The sequence below is a fragment of the Hyperolius riggenbachi genome, chromosome 3, assembly GCF_040937935.1.
Source record: "Hyperolius riggenbachi isolate aHypRig1 chromosome 3, aHypRig1.pri, whole genome shotgun sequence".
NCBI classification, from domain to species: Eukaryota; Metazoa; Chordata; class Amphibia; order Anura; family Hyperoliidae; genus Hyperolius; species Hyperolius riggenbachi.
The window spans coordinates 1,251,458-1,275,481 of record NC_090648.1 but is presented as its reverse complement, the minus strand read 5'-3'; the positions used below and the strand labels follow the sequence as shown (position 1 = coordinate 1,275,481).

The window sequence follows — 24,024 nt, the reverse complement described above, 5'->3', positions numbered from 1 at the left end:
CAGCCCAATATATCTCTGTACAGGATGTGTGTCACCAGGAGCCTGCTGTCACCTTATGTCACCTCCAGCCAGTGGTGGCCATATCCCAGCCCCAGCCAGAGAGTGTGTGCTCCCCCAACATCCAGCCCAATATATCTCTGTACAGGATGTGTCACCAGGAGCCTGCTGTCACCTTATGTCACCTCCAGCCAGTGGTGGCCATATCCCAGCCCCAGCCAGAGAGTGTGTGCACCCCCCACATCCAGCCCAATATATCTCTGTACAGGGTGTGTCACCAGGAGCCTGCTGTCACCTTATGTCACCTCCAGCCAGTGGTGACCATATCCCAGCCCCAGCCAGAGAGTGTGTGCACCCCCCACATCCAGCCCAATATATCTCTGTACAGGATGTGTCACCAGGAGCCTGCTGTCACCTTATGTCACCTCCAGCCAGTGGTGGCCATATCCCAGCCCCAGCCAGAGAGTGTGTGCTCCCCCAACATCCAGCCCAATATATCTCTGTACAGGGTGTGTCACCAGGGGCCTGCTGTCACCTTATGTCACCTCCAGCCAGTGGTGGCCATATCCCAGCCCCAGCCAGAGAGTGTGTGCTCCCCCAACACCCAGCCCAATATATCTCTGTACAGGATGTGTCACCAGGGGTCTGCTGTCACCTTATGTCACCTCCAGCCAGTGGTGGCCATATCCCAGCCCCAGCCAGAGAGTGTGTGCTCCCCCAACATCCAGCCCAATATATCTCTGTACAGGATGTGTCACCAGGGGCCTGCTGTCACCTTATGTCACCTCCAGCCAGTGGTGGCCATATCCCAGCCCCAGCCAGAGAGTGTGTGCTCCCCCAACATCCAGCCCAATATATCTCTGTACAGGATGTGTCACCAGGAGCCTGCTGTCACCTTATGTCACCTCCAGCCAGTGGTGACCATATCCCAGCCCCAGCCAGAGAGTGTGTGCACCCCCAACATCCAGCCCAATATATCTCTGTACAGGATGTGTCACCAGGAGCCTGCTGTCACCTTATGTCACTACCAGCCAGTGGTGACCATATCCCAGCCCCAGCCAGAGAGTGTGTGCTCCCCCAACACCCAGCCCAATATATCTCTGTACAGGATGTGTCACCAGGAGCCTGCTGTCACCTTATGTCACCTCCAGCCAGTGGTGGCCATATCCCAGGACCAGCCAGAGAGTGTGTGCTCCCCCAACATCCAGCCCAATATATCTCTGTACAGGATGTGTGTCACCAGGGGTCTGCTGTCACCTTATGTCACCTCCAGCCAGTGGTGGCCATATCCCAGGACCAGCCAGAGAGTGTGTGCACCCCCAACATCTAGCCCAATATATCTCTGTACAGGATGTGTCACCAGGAGCCTGCTGTCACCTTATGTCACCTCCAGCCAGTGGTGGCCATATCCCAGGGCCAGCCAGAGAGTGTGTGCTCCCCCAACATCCAGCCCAATATATCTCTGTACAGGATGTGTGTCACCAGGGGTCTGCTGTCACCTTATGTCACCTCCAGCCAGTGGTGGCCATATCCCAGCCCCAGCCAGAGAGTGTGTGCACCCCCAACATCCAGCCCAATATATGTCTGTACAGGATGTGTCACCAGGAGCCTGCTGTCACCTTATGTCACCTCCAGCCAGTGGTGGCCATATCCCAGCCCCAGCCAGAGAGTGTGTGCTCCCCCAACATCCAGCCCAATATATCTCTGTACAGGATGTGTCACCAGGGGTCTGCTGTCACCTTATGTCACCTCCAGCCAGTGGTGGCCATATCCCAGCCCCAGCCAGAGAGTGTGTGCTCCCCCAACATCCAGCCCAATATATCTCTATACAGGATGTGTCACCAGGGGTCTGCTGTCACCTTATGTCACCTCCAGCCAGTGGTGGCCATATCCCAGCCCCAGCCAGAGAGTGTGTGCTCCCCCAACACCCAGCCCAATATATCTCTGTACAGGATGTGTCACCAGGAGCCTGCTGTCACCTTATGTCACCTCCAGCCAGTGGTGGCCATATCCCAGCCAGAGAGTGTGTGCTCCCCCAACATCCAGCCCAATATATCTCTGTACAGGATGTGTCACCAGGAGCCTGCTGTCACCTTATGTCACCTCCAGCCAGTGGTGGCCATATCCCAGCCAGAGAGTGTGTGCACCTCCAACATCCAGCCCAATATATCTCTGTACAGGATGTGTCACCAGGAGCCTGCTGTCACCTTATGTCACCTCCAGCCAGTGGTGGCCATATCCCAGCCCCAGCCAGAGAGTGTGTGCTCCCCCAACATCCAGCCCAATATATCTCTGTACAGGATGTGTCACCAGGAGCCTGCTGTCACCTTATGTCACCTCCAGCCAGTGGTGGCCATATCCCAGGACCAGCCAGAGAGTGTGTGCTCCCCCAACATCCAGCCCAATATATCTCTGTACAGGATGTGTCACCAGGGGCCTGCTGTCACCTTATGTCACCTCCAGCCAGTGGTGGCCATATCCCAGCCCCAGCCAGAGAGTGTGTGCTCCCCCAACATCCAGCCCAATATATCTCTGTACAGGAGGTGTCACCAGGAGCCTGCTGTCACCTTATGTCACCTCCAGCCAGTGGTGACCATATCCCAGCCCCAGCCAGAGAGTGTGTGCACCCCCAACATCCAGCCCAATATATCTCTGTACAGGATGTGTCACCAGGAGCCTGCTGTCACCTTATGTCACCTCCAGCCAGTGGTGGCCATATCCCAGCCCCAGCCAGAGAGCGTGTGTACTGCTAACAAGCAGTACAAGTGTACACTTGTGGTTCAATAGATTGCACATTGCAGAAAATGTCTTGTTTTTCCGTATGCAAGTTCGCCCAACAACGTAGCTTTGTTAGTGGCATTTTTACATGCAGGGAAAAAAAACTTGTGTGTTTAGCCATTGAAGGTCATCGTCTACTGAGGAATAACATGGATGTTTAAGCTCACATAAACAGAAAAATTGTGTTTGAAAAGCCACGTTTTCACATAGAGAAGTCACATTGTGCTGCCTTCATTGCATTTCAGCAGAGACAATCCTACTAATCCTACTAATATAATAAATGGGAAAGTTTGGATGTTTGTTACTGGATCACGCAAAAACGGCTGAACGGATGTGAATGAAATTTGGCACACACATAGTACATTACCTGGAATAAAGTATAGGATACTTTTTATTCCCATAACCAAAAAGGGGGCGGAGACAAATACAAATTTTACCTGGAAAATGTAAACAGCAGCCATTCTTACACTGTTAATGGCAGGGTTTTCAATCTTTGTACAATTGGTCAGTGGGTGACTGGGATTAATATTCAGAAAGGTGGGTGGAGCCTACAAAAGCCAATCAAAATTCACCTATTGATTTTTAAGGGGAATATGTAATTGCTGCCATTCTTGCACTGTTAATGGCACAAGCCTTAAACCTGGTACAGTTGGTCATTGGTTGACTGGGGTTCAAATTCAGACAAAGGGGTGGAGCCACAAACAGCCAAAAGACCGCAAAGCTCACAAACTTGGTTATTGAGTAATTGTGTGTTAGGGTTAGAAATAGTAGGCGGAGCCAACACCATCCAAATACATACCTGAACAATGTTAGGAAATAAGTGGGTGGAGAAAAATACAAATTTCATTGTGCAAATGTAAACTGCAGCCATTCTTACACTATTAATGGTATGGTTCTCAAACTTTGCACAATTGGTCACTGGGTGACTGGGATTAATATTCAGAAAAGTGGGCGGAGCCTATAAAAGCCAATCAAAATCCACCTATTGATTTTTCAGGGGAATATTTAATTGCTGCCATTCTTACACTGTTAATCACCTCTACCTGGTACAGTTGGCCATTGGGTGATTGGGGTTCAAATTCAGAAAAGGGGTGGAGCCACAGCCAATCAGATTAAGTTTATTTTTGATTGCAAATTATTGATGCCAAAAACCGCAAGGCTCACATACTTGGTCATTAAGTAATCGTGTGTTAGGGTTAGGAAAAGTGGGCAGAGCCAACACTAGCCAAATACATACCCAGGCAATGCCGGGCATCCAGCTAGTAGTATTATAATTTATGATAGCTTATCTGCTGCCCTTTAGTGGTTGTTTTTTGTAAGCAGTCTTTGCATAATATCTTCTAGCCAGCAACAGGAAATGATGTAGATTGAACAGGATGGTGTAAGGCCCCGCCCAGTCTCCATCTTAGTTTCTCAGTGAGAAGCATCTGTCCTTCCCAACAAGCCTGGCAATGGAATTGTCTGTAAGTAGGCCTCTGTATTAGCATTGTGTGAGTTAGAGGTGTATGCATTAGATAGCTAGATGTAGGCTGTATATTTCTGTACTATATATACTGATATATATCCGATTTGTGTTGTATTGCAGTCTCACAATGAAAGTAAACAAGGAAAGACAATAAAGTCCAGAGAATCTCAGTCAAGAAGCAGATTCCTCCGCTTATTGGACTTATTTAAGGGCCCTTTTCCACCAGCGCACTTGCGCTGGCTGAATCGCAAAACCGCAAACCGCTAGCGATTTTACAATCGCTACGGTTTGCTTTTTAACATAGGAATCGCGGTAGGTCATTTCCACTACCGCGATTCGCTTTTGTCGGGAACGCGAACGCGCGGCGGAGCGATAATTGCAGCGATTTTGCTATGCAGTCGGGGGAATCGCCGGTTTTGCGATTCAGCAATCGCTAGCGTTCAGCATGAACGCTAGCGATTGCAGGTGGAAAAGGGCCCTTACAGTGTATAGCTGACTGTCTAGCTGCACTACACAGGACAGTGTGGTGAGGGCAGTAGGGTTGTGGCCTAAGTGTCCCGATTCTTAGATTTAAAATGTTGGGAGGTATGATATATATATATATATATATATATATATATATATATATATATATATATATATACACACATGGTCTCATACTTCATATCTGACTGTGATGACTACATTGTGAAATCTCTAAATACTTTTATACTTTTACAGGACTCAACATTTCTAAAGATCCCTAAATTAAGAAAGCGGGTAAGAAAAACAAAGCTTTATTGACAGTTGCTGATTTTACAAGCTGAAAATGAGAGCACATTAAATATGTTATATACATAAACAGTGGAGAGCCTGGTGGTCTCATGTATGAGGGGGAGACAGAGAAACAGGATGAGGCGTAACCATGAACTTCAGGTGAAACGTTTACAGAAAGTAGAAGCCAAAGCTTGAGCTATGAGACCTAGGAAGATTTCCACAGGACAGGATACATTTCCTGCATGTTCAGCAGCAACAGGAAGTGAAGGAATTTGCCCTATAGGTGGGAAGAAGCTCTCTAGAAAGGGGCAGTATAGACTACTGGAGTTCTGCTGTCATTGTCAGAAAAACACAGGAAACTCTAAATGTAAATATAAAAATCTCTTAGAAACATAGCAATGTTTGCATCCTTCATGTATAGAAAGCTGTAGGGAGGCAGTGGTGGCATGTTCCAGGTCATGGACATGGACCTCTGGATCTGCTCCTCCAGGCTGGCACTGTATATGGGAAAGTCTCCAGCTAAGAGGCCATGATTAGTCATTCTAGATCCCGAGACAAGAAAACGGAGATCTGGGAGATGTTCTTTCCTTTCTGGACCTCTGATTGCCTCTCCAGGCCTCATCTTCTAGGAATCAAGTCGCAGTCGGAAGATGACTCGTCCTTGGAACTTGTCCCGTTCATCATGATTGTTGATGTTGGCAGCATTGACGCGACATTCTACATAATGGTCCATGTTCTGCGTCACGTTCAGAAACTTCACCGCTACAAAAGGCTGTGTGTAATTCTTCTGCAAGAAAATAAGAAAGTATGAAGAAGGCTGAAGATAGCAGAAAGTCCACAAATGATGTGTAAATATAAGAATGGATGCAAACAAGAATGCAGCATTATGCAGCAAACATGAATGCAGCATTATGCCGCAAATACAAATGCAGTAATATGTGGTAAACACGAATGGAGTAATATGCAGTAATATGTGGTAAACATGAATGCAGTATTATGTGGAAAACATGAATGCAGTATTATGCGGTAAATATGAATGCAGTATTATGCGGCAAACACAAATGCAGTATTATGCGGCAAACACTAATGCAGTATTGTGTGGCAAACACTAATGCAGTATTATGCAGAAAACACGAATGCAGTATTATGCAGTAATATGTGGTAAACATGAATGCAGCATTATGCGGAAAACACGAATGCAGTATTATGCAGTAAACAGGAATGCAGCATTATGTGGCAAACACTAATGCAGTATTATGTGGCAAACACAAATGCAGTATTATGCGGCAAACACGAATGCAGTATTATGCAGTGACACTTTGCACACAGTGCACACATCCCATTCAGTGGTATATGTACAGAATCCATTTCACATGCTTGGGATTGGAGGATAGAAGGAGGGAGGGTAGAGGGAGGAGCCATGGGGATGGAAAGATAGAGGGAGGAGTTATGGGGATGGGAAGATAGGGGGAAGAGTTATGGGGATGGGAAGATAGGGGGAAGAGTTATGGGGATGGGAAGATAGAGGGAGGAGTAAAGGGGATGTGAGGATAAAGGGAGGAGTCGATAAGATGGGAGGGTAGAGGGAAGAGCCAAAGGGATGAGAGGATAGAGGGAGGAGTCATGGGGATAAGAGGATAGACGTCAGAGTCAATGGGATGTGAGGATAGAGGGAGGAGTTGATAAGATGGGAGGGTAGAGGGAAGAGCCAAAGGGATGAGCATAGAGGGAGGAGTCATGGGGATAAGAGGATAGAGGGAGGAGTTATGGGGATGGAAGGATAGACGTAGGAGTCAAGGGGATGTGAGGATAGAGGGAGGAGTTGATAAGATGGGAGGGTAGAGGGAGGAGCCATGGGGATGTGAGGATAGAGGGAGGAGTTGATAAGATGGGAGGGTAGAGGGCAGAGTGACTGGGATGGGAGGTTAGTGGGAGGAGTCATGGGGATGGGAGGATAGTGGGAGGAGTTATCACTTACCTGTGCCCGGTTTCCGTAGTAAGGGAAATACATTAGATCTAGGCTGCCCAGGTTAGCGCTTGTGCTGGGGAAATAGACCCGCGGGCCGAGGGCCTGGTCGTTCTGCAAAGTCATAATGATGATTATTATATTGTCACTTAGTGTAAAACACACAACTATTATATTGAGCTGTGTTATTCCAGCGCAGGAGATTTGTGTGCAGCTGGCGCCACCATAGGTTGTAATAGGAATTACAGCTATAGCAGTGCACAGCGAGTAACTTCGGCGCCATCAGAAGACAGAGCTGAAGTTACATATAAAACACTGTAAATAGCTGGAAGCAGAATTAGGGCCAGTGCACACCAAAAACTTCTAGCAGATCTGCAAAACGCTAGCGGGTTGTGAAGCAGATTTCAGAGCGATTCTGGGCATGTGCAGAGAGGTTTTCTAAACATGCCTGGCGTTTTTTGGAGCGTTTTTGTGCAGCAGATTTCATATATTGTTATAGTAAAGCTTTTACTGAACAGCTTCTGTAACAAAAACGCCTGGAAAACCGCTCTGATCTGGCATTTTCCAGAGCGGTTTGAGCTTTTCCTATACTTTACATTGAGGCACAAACGCATCTGCAAACCGCAATTATGGTTCAAGAGCCATGTTTGCGGTTTGCTAAAACCCTCAAACCGCTGGTGTGCACCATCCCATGGAGATACTTCAGCCAAGCCTTTTCACAGGCGGCAGCGGTTTTGAAAACGTTACCAAAAACGCTTGGTGTGCACCGGGCCTCACATCATTTCCCACTATCCCCGTCAACCTAGAGGGGGAATAGTAATTACCGCCGCTGGGAACTTGTGCAGCAGCAGGATAAGCCATACCGGCTGTATCCTGCGCCCAAGTCTCCAGGCATCGATTTTGAATGTATCCTTTTATATGGTGTGACCACTGAGGGGTTTTTCCCTTCTTGGACCAGAGCAATTTTAACCCTTCAGCGCTCCTCCCTTTCTTTCGCCAATAACTTAATCACTGCTAATCACAACAAAATGATCCAGATCTTGTTTTTTTGCCATCAATTAGGCTTTCCTAGGATGGTACATTATGCTAAGAATTATTTTATTGTAACTGCATTTTAATGGGAATAATAAAAAAAAATGGAAAAAGAATCATTATTTCTCAGTTTTCAGCCATTATAATTTTTAAAATAAAACGTCCTACTGTTAATAAAAGCCACACATTTTATTTGCCCGTTTGCCCTGGTTATTGCTACATTTAAAATATTTCCCTAGTACAACATACGGCGCCAATATTTTATTTGGAAATAAAGGTGCATTTTTTCAGTTTTGCGTCCATCACTAGGGATGATCGGAAGGAGCAAATTCCGTTCCACCGGAATTTGCGGATTCCGCCAGCGCTGAATTCCGTCGCTATGAAAATTCTGCCGGATTGTTGTGAAATTCCGCTGCATTCCGGATTCTGGAATTCATGGCGGACAGGTGAGCGGTTAGGGAGGGACCCCTGTGGGAGGGATGCCTGCACGGAGCGGTCCTGCTAGCGACGCAATCTTGCGATGGCGTCCAACTGAAGCCTCCCACCTGAATGCTAATGGCTGCTAGATGTGGTATGGCAGGTAAAGGGTGTATGACAGTGCATCCTGATTGGCTGACGAGCACCTGCTGACCACTTTTAAATGTAGCTGGATGCATGTACTGCTGTGTTCTATTGCTTGTGTGTGTTGAATTCCGGATTCTGGCAGAAAAATTAAAATAATCGCAAATGGACCCTTTTTATGCTAAATGGTAGCCCATAGAACCTATTGACTGTTCCCTTAGTCCTTCCTCCCTCCCTCCCTCGTCTTCCTCCCAGGGAATTGTAGGATTTCAAAAGCCAGCTTACATACTTTGGCCAGAAATCTAACCCAGGTCTAGTGCTTGGTAGGCAGCTCTCTTTACCACTATACCCCCACCAACACTACATTCTGAAGCCAGCCTAGCATGTACCATCATGATATATCCAACCACAAAGACTTGATTTTATGGGGATGTATGTGGAAGTAAGTCTGCTCCAAGAAGTTTCAGCATGTAGTGTTGGTGGTATAATGGTTAGAATAGCAGCCTACCAAGCACTAGACCTGGGTTCGATTCCTGGCCAATGTATGTGAGTTGGCTTTTGACATCCTACAAATCCCTAAGCAAGCTCATTTTTCTCTTGGATATATCATAATGGTACATGCTAGGCCAGCTTCAGCATGTAGTGTTGGTGGTGGTATAGTGGTGAAGAGAGCTGCCTACCAAGCACTAGACCTGGGTGCGATTCTCGGCCAAGGTATGTAAGCTGGCTTTTGAAATCCTACAATTCCCTGGAAGACGAGACCCTCCTCCCTCCGGGAATCCTCCTCCTTCCGCGGAATCCAGCGACCATCCCTATCCATCACTAATTACAAGCTCATAAATTAGAAAATAACAGTAATATACCCTCTTGACATACATATTAAAAAGTATGTCCGCAGCTGCAGATGAACATTTATAGCCCTGGAACTTGTTCTGATGAAGTTTTCAAGCCACGATTGTGCAGCAAGTGGCTAAACATGGTCACACCCCCTCCCTTCCCCCGGACAGGAAGGTAAAGAGGCACTTAAAGCCAAAACAGGTTTTTTTTAAACATATAATATATTAACCAATTTCGGACTGACGCAGTATAAATCTACGTCGGGCGGGGGGCGCTGCATTTCTGACCGGACGTAAGCTCTACGTCCCATTCACTGCATGTCCCCGCCCGTTCCCGCCGCTCTCGCCGATTTCTACCCGCCGCAATGTGCTGCCCTGCCGCCTCTATGTCGGCAGAGCGCTGTGAGCCGGGCAGGAGACGTTCCTATTGGCTCCTGGCCCTGTCATTACTATAAGCCAATCCTATTGGCTTACATTGAGTGACAGGGTCAGGAGCCAATGAAAGTGGCCCCTGACCGGCGCACAGGGCTCTGTTGTCATAGAGACGGCAGAGAGAGCAGCCTGCGGCGGGGACAGAGCGGCGTGACTGGCGGGAGCAGTGGATTTTTGTGGCGATTTGTCGGTATGCTGCGTTTTAGTGTACCAGCAGCCTCTGGTCCTTAAGGGGGCAGAGGCTGCTGGTACCAAAGTGGTTAATGGAGTCTGTGAAGACACAGTGGTGTCTGTTCTGCAATGCAGCCCTCCATTGGCTGGCAATCCACCCTCCAGTCCTGTCCCCGAATGACCCAGGATTGTAATCAGTATGAAGCTCCCTCCTGCGCTGGGTCCTGATGCCGCCAGCTATGCTACAATTCCTGAGCCGCGCAAGCTCTTGGACCCTGGTGACACGCACACTCTCGTGCACGCCCACTTATATGTATGTATATATATATATATATATATATATATATATATATATATATGCGAAAGTTTGGGAAACCTTGTTAATTGTCATGATTTTCCTGTATCAATCCTGTATCAATCGTTCGTTGTTAAGATACAAAATGTCAGTGAAATATATCATATAGGAGACACACACAGTGATATTTGAGAAGTGAAATGAAGTTTTTTGGATTTACAGAAGGTGCCCAATAATTGTTTAAACAAAATTAGGCAGGTGCATAAAAGAAATGAAATCAATATTTAGTACCGTATATACTGGCGTATAAGGCGACTGGGCGTATAAGACGACCCCCCAACTTTTCCTCTTACAATATACAGTTTGGGGTATACTCGCCGTATAAGACTACCCCTGTGTGTGAGTGAGTGTGCCAGGTGCCAGGCAGAGTTGTAAATACCGTACTTATGGTGCAGTCCCCTGGTTAATAGATCGCATTCTCCGCCTAATTGCTCCTTGCGAGCAGCCGCTCGCACGGGTGCAGTGCCTCTTCCGGAGTCACCTGACTGGTGATGCGTGCGCTCCACTGATGACGCTCATGGAAGAGCCCGGCAATCTGTTCTATGAGCGTCATCAGTGGAGCGCACGCATCACCAGTCAGGTGACCCCGGAAGAGGCACTGCACCCGTGCGAGCGGCTGCTCGCAAGGAGCAATTAGGCGGAGAATGCGATCTATTAACCAGGGGACTGCACCATAAGTTCGCTATTTACAACTCTGCCTGGCACCCGGCACCCTCCTGACTGACATCTGGCGTATAAGACGACCCCCGACTTTTCAGAAGATTTTTAGGGGTTAAAAAGTCGTCTTATACGCCAGTATATACGGTAGATCCTCCTTTTGCAGAAATTACAGCCTCTAAACGCTTCCTGTAGGTTCCAGTGAGAGTCTGGATTCTGGTTGAAGGTATTTTAGACCATTGCTCTTTACAAAACATCTCTAGTTCATTCAGGTTTGATGGCTTCTGAGCATGGACAGCTCTCTTTAACTCACACCATAGATTTTCTATTATATTCAGATCTGGGGACTGAGATGGCCATTCCAGAACGTTGTACTTGTTCCTCTGCATGAATGTCTTAGTGGATTTTGAGCAGTGTTTAGGGTCGTTGTCTTGTTGAAAGATCCAGCCCCGGCGCAGCTTCAGCTTTGTCACTGATTCCTGGACATTGGTCTCCAGAATCTGCTGATACTGAGTGGAATCCATGTGTCCCTCAACTGTGACAAGATTCCCAGTCCCTGCACTGGCCACACAGCCCCTCAGCATGATGGAACCACCACCATATTTTACTGTAGGTAGCGGGTGTTTTTCTTGGAATGCTGTGTTGTTTTTCCTCCTTGCATAACGCCCCTTGTTATGCCCAAATAACTCATCAGTCCACAGCACCTTATTCCAAAATGAAGCTGGCTTGTCCAAATGTGCTTTAGCATACCTCAAGCAGCTCTGTTTGTGCTGTGGGCTTCTTCTGCATCACTCTCGCATACATCATCTCCTTGTGTAAAGTGCGCCGAATGGTTGAACGATGCACAAGACTCCATTTGCAGCAAGATGATGTTGTAGGTCTTTGTTGCTGGTCTGTGGGTTGATTTTGACTGTTCTCACCAATTGTCGCTTCAGTCTATCCAACATTTTTCTTGGTCTGCCACTTTGAGCCTTCACTTGAACTTAGTCTGTGGTCTTCCATTTCCTCAATATGTTCCTAACTGTGGAAATAGACACCTGAAATCTCTGAGACAGCTTTCTGTATCCTTCACCTAAACCATGATTTTGAACAATCTTTGTCTTCAGGTCATTTGAGAGTTGTTTTGAGACGCCCATGTTGCTACTCTTCAGAGAAAGTTAAAAGAGGAGGGAAACTTAAAATTGCCCCCCTTAAATACCCTTTGTCATAATTGGATTCACCTGTGTATGTAGGTCAGGGGTCATTGAGCTTACCAAGCCAATTTCAGTTCCAGTAATTAGTTGTAAAGGTTTTGGACAGGTAGTTAACAAGGTTTTGCCCACATTTATGCACCTGCCCAATTTTATTTAAACAATTATTGCACACTTTCTGTAAATCCTATAAACGTCATTTCACTTCTCAAATATCACTGTGTGTGTTTCCTATATGATATATTTAACTGACATTTTTATTATAACAACTAACAATTTATATAGGAAAATCATTAACAAGGTTGCCCCAACTTTTGCATCCCACTGTGCAGTATTTGGCATCATTGTTGCTGTGCCCTGCCTTGTTAAGTGCCAGCGATGAAGCTGTGCACGAGTGAGTACATAAGAGTACAGCATCACCGCAACAATCGCTGGTGACCCGGAAGTAGTTCCGGCCAGCCACGCTGTTTTGAATATATTTTAAAAGTGAAACCTGAAGATAAAATAAGAAATATTTACTCTACAGTGGCGTTTTTTGTGACAAAATGATGCACTTTGCTCAAGCTTTAAGGCAATACCTTTATTTGGCCATATCTTTGATACTTAAGATTGCCTTTAAGTGTGGGTCACCCCTCCCCCAGGACAGTCAATTAAACACTCCAGCCTCCTATATGATGACTCCAGCCTTCTATAGCAGCCTCCTATATGATGACTCCAGCCTTCTATAGCAGCCTCCTATATGATGACTCCAGCCTCCTCTAGCAGCCTCCTATATGATGACTCCAGCCTTCTATAGCAGCCTCCTATATGATGACTGCAGCCTTCTATAGCAGCCTCCTATATGATGACTGCAGCCTTCTATAGCAGCCTCCTATATGACGACTGCAGCCTTCTATAGCAGCCTCCTATATGATGACTGCAGCCTCCTATATGATGACTCCAGTCTCCTCTAGCAGCCTCCTATATGATGACTCCAACCTCCTATATGATGACTCCAGCCTCCCCTAGCAGCCTCCTATATGATGACTCCAGTCTCCTCTAGCAGCCTCCTATATGGTGACTGCAGCCTCCTATATGATGACTCCAGCCTCCCCTAGCAGCCTCCTATATGATGACTCCAGCCTCCCCTAGCAGCCTCCTATATGATGACTCCAGTCTCCTCTAGCAGCCTCCTATATGGTGACTGCAGCCTCCTATATGATGACTCCAGCCTCCCCTAGCAGCCTCCTATATGATGACTCCAGCCTTCTATAGCAGCCTCCTATATGATGACTGCAGCCTTCTATAGCAGCCTCCTATATGACGACTGCAGCCTTCAATAGCAGCCTCCTATATGATGATTGCAGCCTTCTATAGCAGCCTCCTCTAGCAGCCTCCTATATGATGACTCCAGTCTCCTCTAGCAGCCTCCTATATGATGACTCCAGTCTCCTCTAGCAGCCTCCTATATGATGACTCCAACCTCCTATATGATGACTCCAGCCTCCCCTAGCAGCCTCCTATATGATGACTCAAGCCTCCTCTAGCAGCCTCCTATATGATGACTCCAGCCTCCTCTAGCAGCCTCCTATATGATGACTCAAGTCTCCTCTAGCAGCCTCCTATATGATGACTCCAGCCTCCTCTAGCAGCCTCCTATATGATGACTCCAGCCTACTATATGATGACTCCAGCCTCCTCTAGCAGCCTCCTATATGGTGACTGCAGCCTCCTATATGATGACTCCAGCCTCCTCTAGCAGCCTCCTATATGGTGACTGCAGCCTCCTATATGATGACTCCAGCCTCCCCTAGCAGCCTCCTATATGATGACTCCAGCCTCCTCTAGCAGCCTCCTATATGGTGGCTGCAGCCTCCTATATGATGACTCCAGCCTCCTATATGGTGACTGCAGCCTCCTATATGATGACTCCAGCCTCCTCTAGCAGCCTCCTATATGGTAACTGCAGCCTCCTATATGATGACTCCAGCCTCCCCTAGCAGCCTCCTATATGATGACTCCAGCCTCCTCTAGCAGCCTCCTATATGGTGACTGCAGCCTCCTATATGATGACTCCAGCCTCCTATATGGTGACTGCAGCCTCCTATATGATGACTCCAGCCTCCTCTACCAGCCTCCTATATGATGACTCCAGCCTCCTCTAGCAGCCTCCTATATGGTGACTGCAGCCTCCTATATGATGACTCCAGCCTCCTCTAGCAGCCTCCTATATGGTGACTGCAGCCTCCTATATGATGACTCCAGCCTCCCCTAGCAGCCTCCTATATGATGACTCCAGCCTCCTCTAGCAGCCTCCTATATGATGACTCCAGCCTACTCTAGCAGCCTCCTATATGATGACTCCAGCCTCCTCTAGCAGCCTCCTATATGATGACTCAAGCCTCCTCTAGCAGCCTCCTATATGATGACTCCAGCCTCCTCTAGCAGCCTCCTATATGATGACTCCAGCCTCCTATATGATGACTCCAGCCTCCCCTAGCAGCCTCCTATATGATGACTCCAGCCTCCTCTAGCAGCCTCCTATATTATGACTCCAGCCTCCCCTAGCAGCCTCCTATATGATGACTCCAGCCTCCTCTAGCAGCCTCCTATATTATGACTCCAGCCTCCTCTAGCAGCCTCCTATATGATGACTCCAGCCTCCTATATGATGACTCCAGCCTTCTATAGCAGCCTCCTATATGATGACTCCAGCCTCCCCTAGCAGCCACCTATATGATGACTCCAGCCTCCTCTAGCAGCCTCCTATATTATGACTCCAGCCTCCTCTAGCAGCCTCCTATATGATGACTCCAGCCTCCTCTAGCAGCCTCCTATATGATGACTCCAGCCTCCTCTAGCAGCCTCCTATATGATGACTCCAACCTCCTATATGATAACTGCAGCCTCCTGTATGATGACTCCAGCCTCCTCTAGCAGCCTCCTATATGATGACTCCAGCCTCCTCTAGCAGCCTCCTATATGGTGACTGCAGCCTTCTATAGCAGCCTCCTATATGATGACTCCAACCTCCTATATGATGACTTCAGCCTCCTCTAGCAGCCTCCTATATGATGACTCCAGCCTCCTCTAGCAGCCTAGAAAGAAGGCTGCAGTCATCATATAGGAGGCTGGAGTCATCATTTAGGAGGCTGCTAGAGGAGGCTGGAGACATCATATAGGAGGCTGCTAGAGGAGGCTGGAGTCATCATATAGGAATATGATGACTCCAGCCTCCTCTAGCAGCCTCCTATATGATGTCTCCAGCCTCCTCTAGCAGCCTCCTAAATGATGACTCCAGCCTCCTATATGATGACTGCAGCCTTCTTTCGCAGCATCCTATATGATGACTCCAACCTCCTATATGATGACTGCAGCCTCCTATATGATGACTCCAGCCTCCTCTAGCAGCCTCCTATATGATGACTCCAGCCTCCTCTAGCAGCCTCCTATATGATGACTGCAGCCTCCTCTAGCAGCCTCCTATATGATGACTCCAGCCTCCTATATGATGACTCCAGCCTCCTCTAGCAGCCTCCTATATGATGACTGCAGCCTCCTCTAGCAGCCTCCTATATGATGACTGCAGCCTTTTTTAGCAGCCTCCTATATGATGACTCCAGCCTCCTCTAGCAGCCTCCTATATGATAACTCCAGCCTCCTCTAGCAGCCTCCTATATGATGACTCCAGCCTCCTATATGATAACTCCAGCCTCCTCTAGCAGCCTCCTATATGATGACTCCAGCCTCCTATATGATGACTCCAGCCTCCTCTAGCAGCCTCCTATATGATGTCTCCAGCCTCCTCTAGCAGCCTCCTATATGATGACTCCAGCCTCCTATATGATGACTGCAGCCTCCTATATGATGACTCCAGCCTCCTCTAGCAGCCTCCTATATGATGACTCCAGCCTCCTCTAGCAGCCTGCTATATGGTGACTCCAGCCTCCTCTAGCAGCCTCCTATATGATGACTCCAACCTCCTATATGATGACTCCAGCCTCCTCTAGCAGCCTCCTATATGATGACTCCAGCCTCCTATATGATGACTGCAGCCTTCCATAGCAGCCTCCTATGTGATGACTCCAGCCTCCTCTAGCAGCCTCCTATATCATGACTCCAGCCTCCTATATGATGACTGCAGCCTTCTATAGCAGCCTCCTATATGATGACTCCAACCTCCTATATGATGACTGCAGCCTCCTCTAGCAGCCTCCTATATGATGACTGCAGCCTCCTCTAGCAGCCTCCTATATGATGACTCCAGCCTCCTCTAGCAGCCTCCTATTTTATGACTCCAGCCTCCTCTAGCAGCCTCCTATATGATGACTCAAGCCTCCTCTAACAGCCTCCTATATGATGACTCCAGCCTCCTCTAGCAGCCTCCTATATGATGACTCCAGCCTCCTCTAGCAGCCTCCTATATGATGACTGCAGCCTCCTCTAGCAGCCTCCTATATGATGACTCCAGCCTCCTCTAGCAGCCTCCTATATGATGACTCCAGCCTCCTCTAGCAGCCTCCTATATGATGACTCCAGCCTCCTCTAGCAGCCTCCTATATGATGACTGCAGCCTCCGATATGATGACTGCAGCCTCCTCTAGCAGCCTCCTATATGATGACTGCAGCCTTCTTTAGCAGCCTCCTATATGATGACTGCAGCCTTCTTTAGCAGCCTCCTATATGATGACTCCAGCCTCCTCTAGCAGCCTCCTATATGATAACTCCAGCCTCCTCTAGCAGCCTCCTATATGATGACTCCAGCCTCCTATATGATAACTCCAGCCTCCTCTAGCAGCCTCCTATATGATGACTCCAGCCTCCTATATGATGACTCCAGCCTCCTCTAGCAGCCTCCTATATGATGTCTCCAGCCTCCTCTAGCAGCCTCCTATATGATGTCTCCAGCCTCCTCTAGCAGCCTCCTATATGATGTCTCCAGCCTCCTCTAGCAGCCTCCTATATGATGACTGCAGCCTTCTTTAGCAGCCTCCTATATGATGACTCCAGCCTCCTCTAGCAGCCTCCTATATGATAACTCCAGCCTCCTCTAGCAGTCTCCTATATGATGACTCCAGCCTCCTATATGATGACTCCAGCCTCCTCTAGCAGCCTCCTATATGATGTCTCCAGCCTCCTCTAGCAGCCTCCTATATGATGACTCCAGCCTCCTATATGATGACTCCAGCCTCCTATATGATGACTCCAGCCTCCTCTAGCAGCCTCCTATATGATGACTCTAGCCTCCTCTAGCAGCCTGCTATATGGTGACTGCAGCCTCCTATATGGTGACTCCAGCCTCCTCTAGCAGCCTCCTATATGATGACTCCAACCTCCTATATGATGACTCCAACCTCCTATATGATGACTCCAGCCTCCTCTAGCAGCCTCCTATATGATGACTCCAGCCTCCTATATGATGACTGCAGCCTTCCATAGCAGCCTCCTATATGATGACTCCAGCCTCCTCTAGCAGCCTCCTATATCATGACTCCAGCCTCCTATATGATGACTGCAGCCTTCTATAGCAGCCTCCTATATGATGACTTCAACCTCCTATATGATGACTCCAGCCTCCTCTAGCAGCCTCCTATATGATGACTCAAGCCTCCTCTAGCAGCCTCCTATATGATGACTCCAGCCTCCTCTAGCAGCCTCCTATATGATGACTGCAGCCTCCTCTAGCAGCCTCCTATATGATGACTCCAGCCTCCTCTAGCAGCCTCCTATATGATGACTCAAGCCTCCTCTAGCAGCCTCCTATATGATGACTCCAGCCTCCTCTAGCAGCCTCCTATATGATGACTGCAGCCTCCTCTAGCAGCCTCCTATATGATGACTCCAGCCTCCTCTAGCAGCCTCCTATATGATGACTCCAGCCTCCTCTAGCAGCCTCCTATATGATGACTCCAGCCTCCTCTAGTAGCCTCCTATATGATGACTCCAGCCTCCTCTAGCAGCCTCCTATATGATGACTCCAGCCTCCTCTAGCAGCCTCCTATTTGATGACTCCAGCCTCCTCTAGCAGCCTCCTATATGATGACTCCAGCCTCCTCTAGCAGCCTCCTATATGATGACTCCAGCCTCCTCTAGCAGCCTCCTATATGATGACTCCAGCCTCCTCTAGCAGCCTCCTATATGATGACTGCAGCCTCCTATATGATGACTCCAGCCTCCTATATGATGACTCCTCTAGCAGCCTCCTATATGATGACTCCAGCCTCCTCTAGCAGCAGGGATATAGCTTCTATGAGTGTCTATTGCAGAGTCTGAGGTTTCAGCAGGTCTCTATATAGCTTCTATTGGGCCTTCTATAGGTGTCACCTCTTACCGTGTCATTTAGAGCAGATTTTAGCCCCTGAAGTCAAGAAAGAGACACAGAGACAGTCTGAGATTTGTGACAGACAGGTGACAGGCAGGAGACAGGTGACAGACAGACAGATGACAGGCAGACAGGTGACAGACATACAGATGACAGACAGGTGACAGACATATGACAAACAGACAGGGGACAGATAGATGACAGACAGGTGAAGGATGACAGACATGTGACATACGAGTGACAGACAGGTGACAGACGGACAGGTGATGGACAGGTGACAGCAGATGACAGGCAGACAGGTGATAGGTGACAGACAGCTGACAGACAGGTGATAGATAGTGACAGACAGATGACAGGCAGACAGGTGACAGACATATAGATGACAGACAGGTGAAAGATGACAGGTGACAGACAGATGACAAACAGACAGGTGAAAGATAGATGACAGACAGGTGACAGATGACAGACAGGTGACATACGAGTGACAGACAGACAGGTGATAGACAGGTGACAGATGACAGTCAGACAGGTGATAGGTGACTTACAGATGACAAATAGGTGATAGACAGACAGGTGATAGACAGGTGATAGACAGACAGGTAATAGGTGGCGGACAGATGACAAACAGGTGATAGATAGACAGGTGATAGGCAGACAAGTGATAGGTGACGGACAGATGACAAACAGGCTTTCTTTGGGTGGTACATTTTGCTAAGAATTATTTTTTTATAAATGCATTTTAACAGGATTAATAAGAATAAAATGGAAAAAAATTCATTATAAAATAATCCACGCTACCATAATTAAAACCTATGTATTTTATTTGCCCGTTTGTCTCGGTTATGACACTATTTAAATTTTGTCCCGATCACAATGTATGGCGCCAATATTTTATTTGAAAATAAAGGTGCATTTTTTCCATCTTGCGTCCATCACTATTTACAAGCTTATAATTTAAAAAATGTTCGTAGTATACCCCCTTCAAATGCATATTTAAAAAGTTTAGACCCTTAGGTAACTATTTATGTCTTTTTGTTTTTTTGTTTTTTAATTGTAATTTTTTTTTCCCATTAAAAATTTTATTTGGGTAATATTTTGGTGTGGGAAATAAACAGTTTATTTTTAATGTTATTATATGTGTAAATTGCAATATAAAAAATATGTAGATGTAGTTTTACTATTTGGCCACAAGATGGCCACCTTGAGTTTTTTTTTCCTCCTTGTGCTTCTCACTAAGCAGAAGCACAAGGGGGACGTGGACATTTTTACGTGCAGAAAGACTGAAGCCATTTGTAAGAGCGCTTCGGTTTTTCTGCTGGGGAGACGGATTGTTGATCGGGAACCATGTTCCCGTTCACTGATGCCAGGGCTACCGGGGGACAGCACGGGGGCGTGCCTGCGATTGCGCGCGGGAGCGTGCCGAAGCGCGGCACCGCGGCAGAGCAGCCGCCCGGACGTCAGAAATGGTTAAACAGTAGAGCGCCCTCTACTGTTTGAACTTCCCTGTACAGAAAGAAGTGAAGCCAGCCGGAACCCAGAGTCCAGCAGAGAAGAAGACAGTGGTGACAGTGGGGACACGCCCTGGCGGAGCAGGTAATGTATGTGGGGGGGGGGGCAGCGACAGCACCACCACCACAGATTGTGATCGGTTTCAGGCTGAAATCGATTCACAATCTGTTTGCAGTAAAGGCAGCCATACGATCCCTCTCTGATCAGATTCCATCAGAGAGGGATTTATCTGTTGGTCGAATCTGATGGCAAATTGACCAGTGTATGGCCACCTTAAGATTTACCTGCCAGATAGATCTATCTAACCATCTATCTGCCTAGCAATCAGGCATTGTTCTACTCAGCAGGAGATAACCAGAAGACAAATCAGCAGAGATAATGACCAGTCTCTACCAGTACTTACAGAAAATAATCTAATTCCACAAAACAGAAAAATCTTACAGCAAATTGTATGGTGTGTACTTGGCATAAGACAGGAAGGTGTGCAGGGATGCTTAGATAAAATCAGGATAGATAAGGCACCTGACCCATCCACCCCTGGGTATTCAGGGAGCTGAGTTTACTTATCAATAGGCCATACTATCTTATTTTTTATGATTCTCTTTCAAGTGGGTCAGTTTCCTGTGACTGGTGTACAGCTGAAGGAGAAACATCAGAAGTGGGAAGCTACAGACCTGTAAGCAGTACATTAATGGTGTGTAAATGAAGGTATTCTAATGCCTGGCATACACGGTGAGTTTCCTCCTTATCATTCCAGCCACTGATGGCTCGATTGATAATATCCGACAGGTCCGATCACCACGCGGATAGATTCCCTGCTCGATCCCCGCGGGTGGACAACAGCGGGGAATCGAGCGGCTGATAAGGAGCGCCAGCGGGGACGAGTGGGGATCGATCCGCGGAGACAAGCGGGGACGAGTGGGGATCGATTCGCGGAGACAAGCGGGGACGCGCCGCTGGCCCAGCATAAGAGATGCTATACAAGACTTTATAGCACATATCATTATTATTGATTTATAAAGTGCCAACATATTCCATGGCGCTGTACAAAGTAAGAAATGATCATGGGGTACATAATAATACAGACGATGATGTACACCAATATACACAATACAGAGCTGGTAATGACAGTGACAAAAGTAACATGATGAATACAATGTATGACAATTTCCAAGCCACTAAAGGGTGAGAGAACCGTGACCTTGTGAGCTTACAATGTTACATAGTTATTTTGGCTGAAAAAAGACATACGTCCATCGAGTTCAACCAGTACAAAGTACAACTCCAGCCGTCCCCCACATATCCCTGTTGATCCAGAGGAAGGCGAAAAAAACCCCACCAGGCATGGTCCAATTAGCCCCAAAAGGGAAAAATTCCTTCCTGACTCCAGATGGCAATCAGATAAAATCCCTGGATCAACATCATTAGGCATTACCTAGTAATTGTAGCCATGGATGTCTTTCAACGCAAGGAAAGCATCTAAGCCCCCTTTAAATGCAGGTATAGAGTTTGCCATAACGACTTCCTGTGGCAATGCATTCCACATCTTAACCACTCTTACTGTAAAGAACCCTTTCCTAAATAAATGGCTAAAACGTTTTTCCTCCATGCGCAGCTCATGTCCTCTAGTCCTTTGAGAAGGCCTAGGGACAAAAAGCTCATCCGCCAAGCTATTATATTGCCCTCTAATGTATTTATACATGTTAATGAGATCTCCTCTAAGGCGTCTTTTCTCTAGACTAAATAAACCCAGTTTATCTAACCTTTCTTGGTAAGTGAGACCTTCCATCCCATGTATCAATTTTGTTGCTCGTCTCTGCACCTGCTCTAAAACTGCAATATCTTTTTTGTAATGTGGTGCCCAGAACTGAATTCCATATTCCAGATGTGGCCTTACTAGAGAGTTAAACAGGGGCAATATTATGCTAGCATCTCGAGTTTTTATTTCCCTTTTAATGCATCCCAAGATTTTGTTAGCTTTAGCTGCAGCTGCTTGGCATTGAGTACGATTATTTAACTTGTTGTTGATGAGTACTCCTAAGTCCTTCTCCAAGTTTGATGCCCCCAACTGTATCCCATTTATTTTGTATGGTGCTAGACCATTAGTACGTCCAAAATGCATGACTTTACATTTGTCAACATTGAATTTCATCTGCCATGTATGTGCCCATATAGCCATCCTATCCAGATCCTGTTGCAGTATGTCCCTATCTTCCTGAGAGTTGATGATTCTGCACAATTTTGTATCATCTGCAAAAATAGCAACATTGCTCACTACTGCATCTACTAGGTCATTAATAAATAAATTGAAGAGCACTGGACCCAGAACAGATCCCTGTGGGACCCCACTGCTAACAGTCTCCCATTTTGAGTATGATCCATTGACCACAACTCTTTGTTTTCTGTCCATTAGCCAGTTCCCTATCCATGCACACAAACTCTTCCCCAGTCCTTGCATCCTCAACTTTTGCACCAGACTTCTGTGGGGAACAGTGTCGAAGGCCTTTGCAAAGTCCAAGTATATCACATCTACAGCATTCCCAATATCCATATTAGCATTCACTACCTCATAAAAGCTGAGCATGTTCGTCAAACAGGACCTGTCTTTAGTAAACCCATGTTGATGCTGAGAAATCAGATTATTTTCTACTATGAAGTCATGTATAGTATCTCTTAGTAACCCCTCAAATAGTTTGCATACAACTGATGTTAAGCTTACAGGTCTATAATTTCCTGGATCAGATTTTTTGCCCTTCTTAAATAATGGGAAAACGTGGGCTGTACGCCAATCCACTGGGACTCTGCTAGTTGCAAGAGAGTCACAAAAGATAAGATAAAGGGGCTTAGCTATAACTGAACTTAATTCTCTTAGGACCCAAGGATGCATGCCATCCGGGCCAGGTGCCTTGTCTATTTTTAATTTATTTAGTCTTGCCTTTACTTCTTCCTGCGTTAAGTATTTAATATTACAGTTAGAAGATTGAGACTCTTCTGCCTCTGTAATTTGCAACAGTGCTGTTTCCTTTGTGAAGACAGAAGCAAAGAAAGCATTTAATAACTCTGCCTTATCTTGGTCGTCCACCATTGAGTTCCCACCCTCATCCTTTAGGATTCCTATACAGTCAACCTTTCTTTTTTTAGAGTTGATGTACTTGTAAAACTTTTTTGGGTTAGATTTGATATCCCTAGCGATTTGATTTTCAGCTTCGATCTTTGCCAGCCTAATTTCTTTTTTACACGGATAAGGGGTAAAGGAGAGGTGGGGTGGTATACAGTAATGACACCTAGTAGAGGCAATGTGTGTTAGGATATCTAGTAGGTGTACAACTTAGCCTTATGATAAAAGGGGGGATATCCTGAGGTATAGCATATGCTTGTCGGAACAAGTGAGTTTTGAGAGAGCGTTTAAAGGTAACAAAGGTTGGAGAGTGACAGACGTGTTGTGGAAGGGCACTCCAGAGGAGGGTGAAGCACGTGTGAAATCTTGTATATGTGAGTGTGAGGAGGTAATAACCATATGCAGATCTGAGTTTGTGGTTGGATAGGTACCTGGTAACTAGTGGGGAGATGTACAGGTGAGAGATTGTGCAGAGCTGATGATGTGTGGCTTTCAGCAACCAGCTGTTAAAGTTTGCCTTATAGCGTTCTCCTTTAACCTCCCTGGCATTCTGAAACATTGCGGCGCACGGCCGTGGGAGGGTTTTTTGAAGGTATTTTTTTAACATGTAGCTAGCCTATCGCTAGCTACATGCTTCCCCCCTCCCTGCAGTGTCCTCCCGTACCCTCCGATCGCCGCCGGCGCTATCACGCAACAGGAAATCCCGTTCTGAATGAGATTTCCTGTATGGGCTTCCCTCGTTGCCATGACGATGATCGCGATGACGTCATCGACGTCATGACGTCATAGGGAGACCCGATCCACCCCATAGCGCAGCCTGGCGGTGATTGGCCAGGGTGCGCAAGGGGTCTGCGGGGGGGCCTCTTTCGCGGCGGGTTGCGGCAGATTGGCAGCGAGCGG

At 47.0% G+C, this 24,024-nt stretch overlaps 1 protein-coding gene across 2 annotated transcripts in view; it reads right to left on the bottom strand.

The window, feature by feature from the left end:
* Positions 1–5,000: 5,000 nt before the first annotated feature.
* Positions 5,001–24,024, bottom strand: part of LOC137562448 (sodium/potassium-transporting ATPase subunit beta-2-like) — a 318,007-nt gene continuing 298,983 nt past the window's right edge. The window contains exons 6-8 of one of the 2 annotated variants that reach the window (XM_068273796.1): positions 18,507–18,533; positions 6,975–7,076; positions 5,001–5,783 (exon numbers count right to left, since the gene is read on the bottom strand). In XM_068273796.1, coding sequence (XP_068129897.1) covers positions 5,622–5,783; positions 6,975–7,076; positions 18,507–18,533 — 291 coding nt within the window. In that variant the 3' untranslated portion in view covers positions 5,001–5,621. The remainder of the gene's footprint in view (positions 5,784–6,974; positions 7,077–18,506; positions 18,534–24,024) is intronic. The other variant, XM_068273797.1, reaches the window with a different exon arrangement.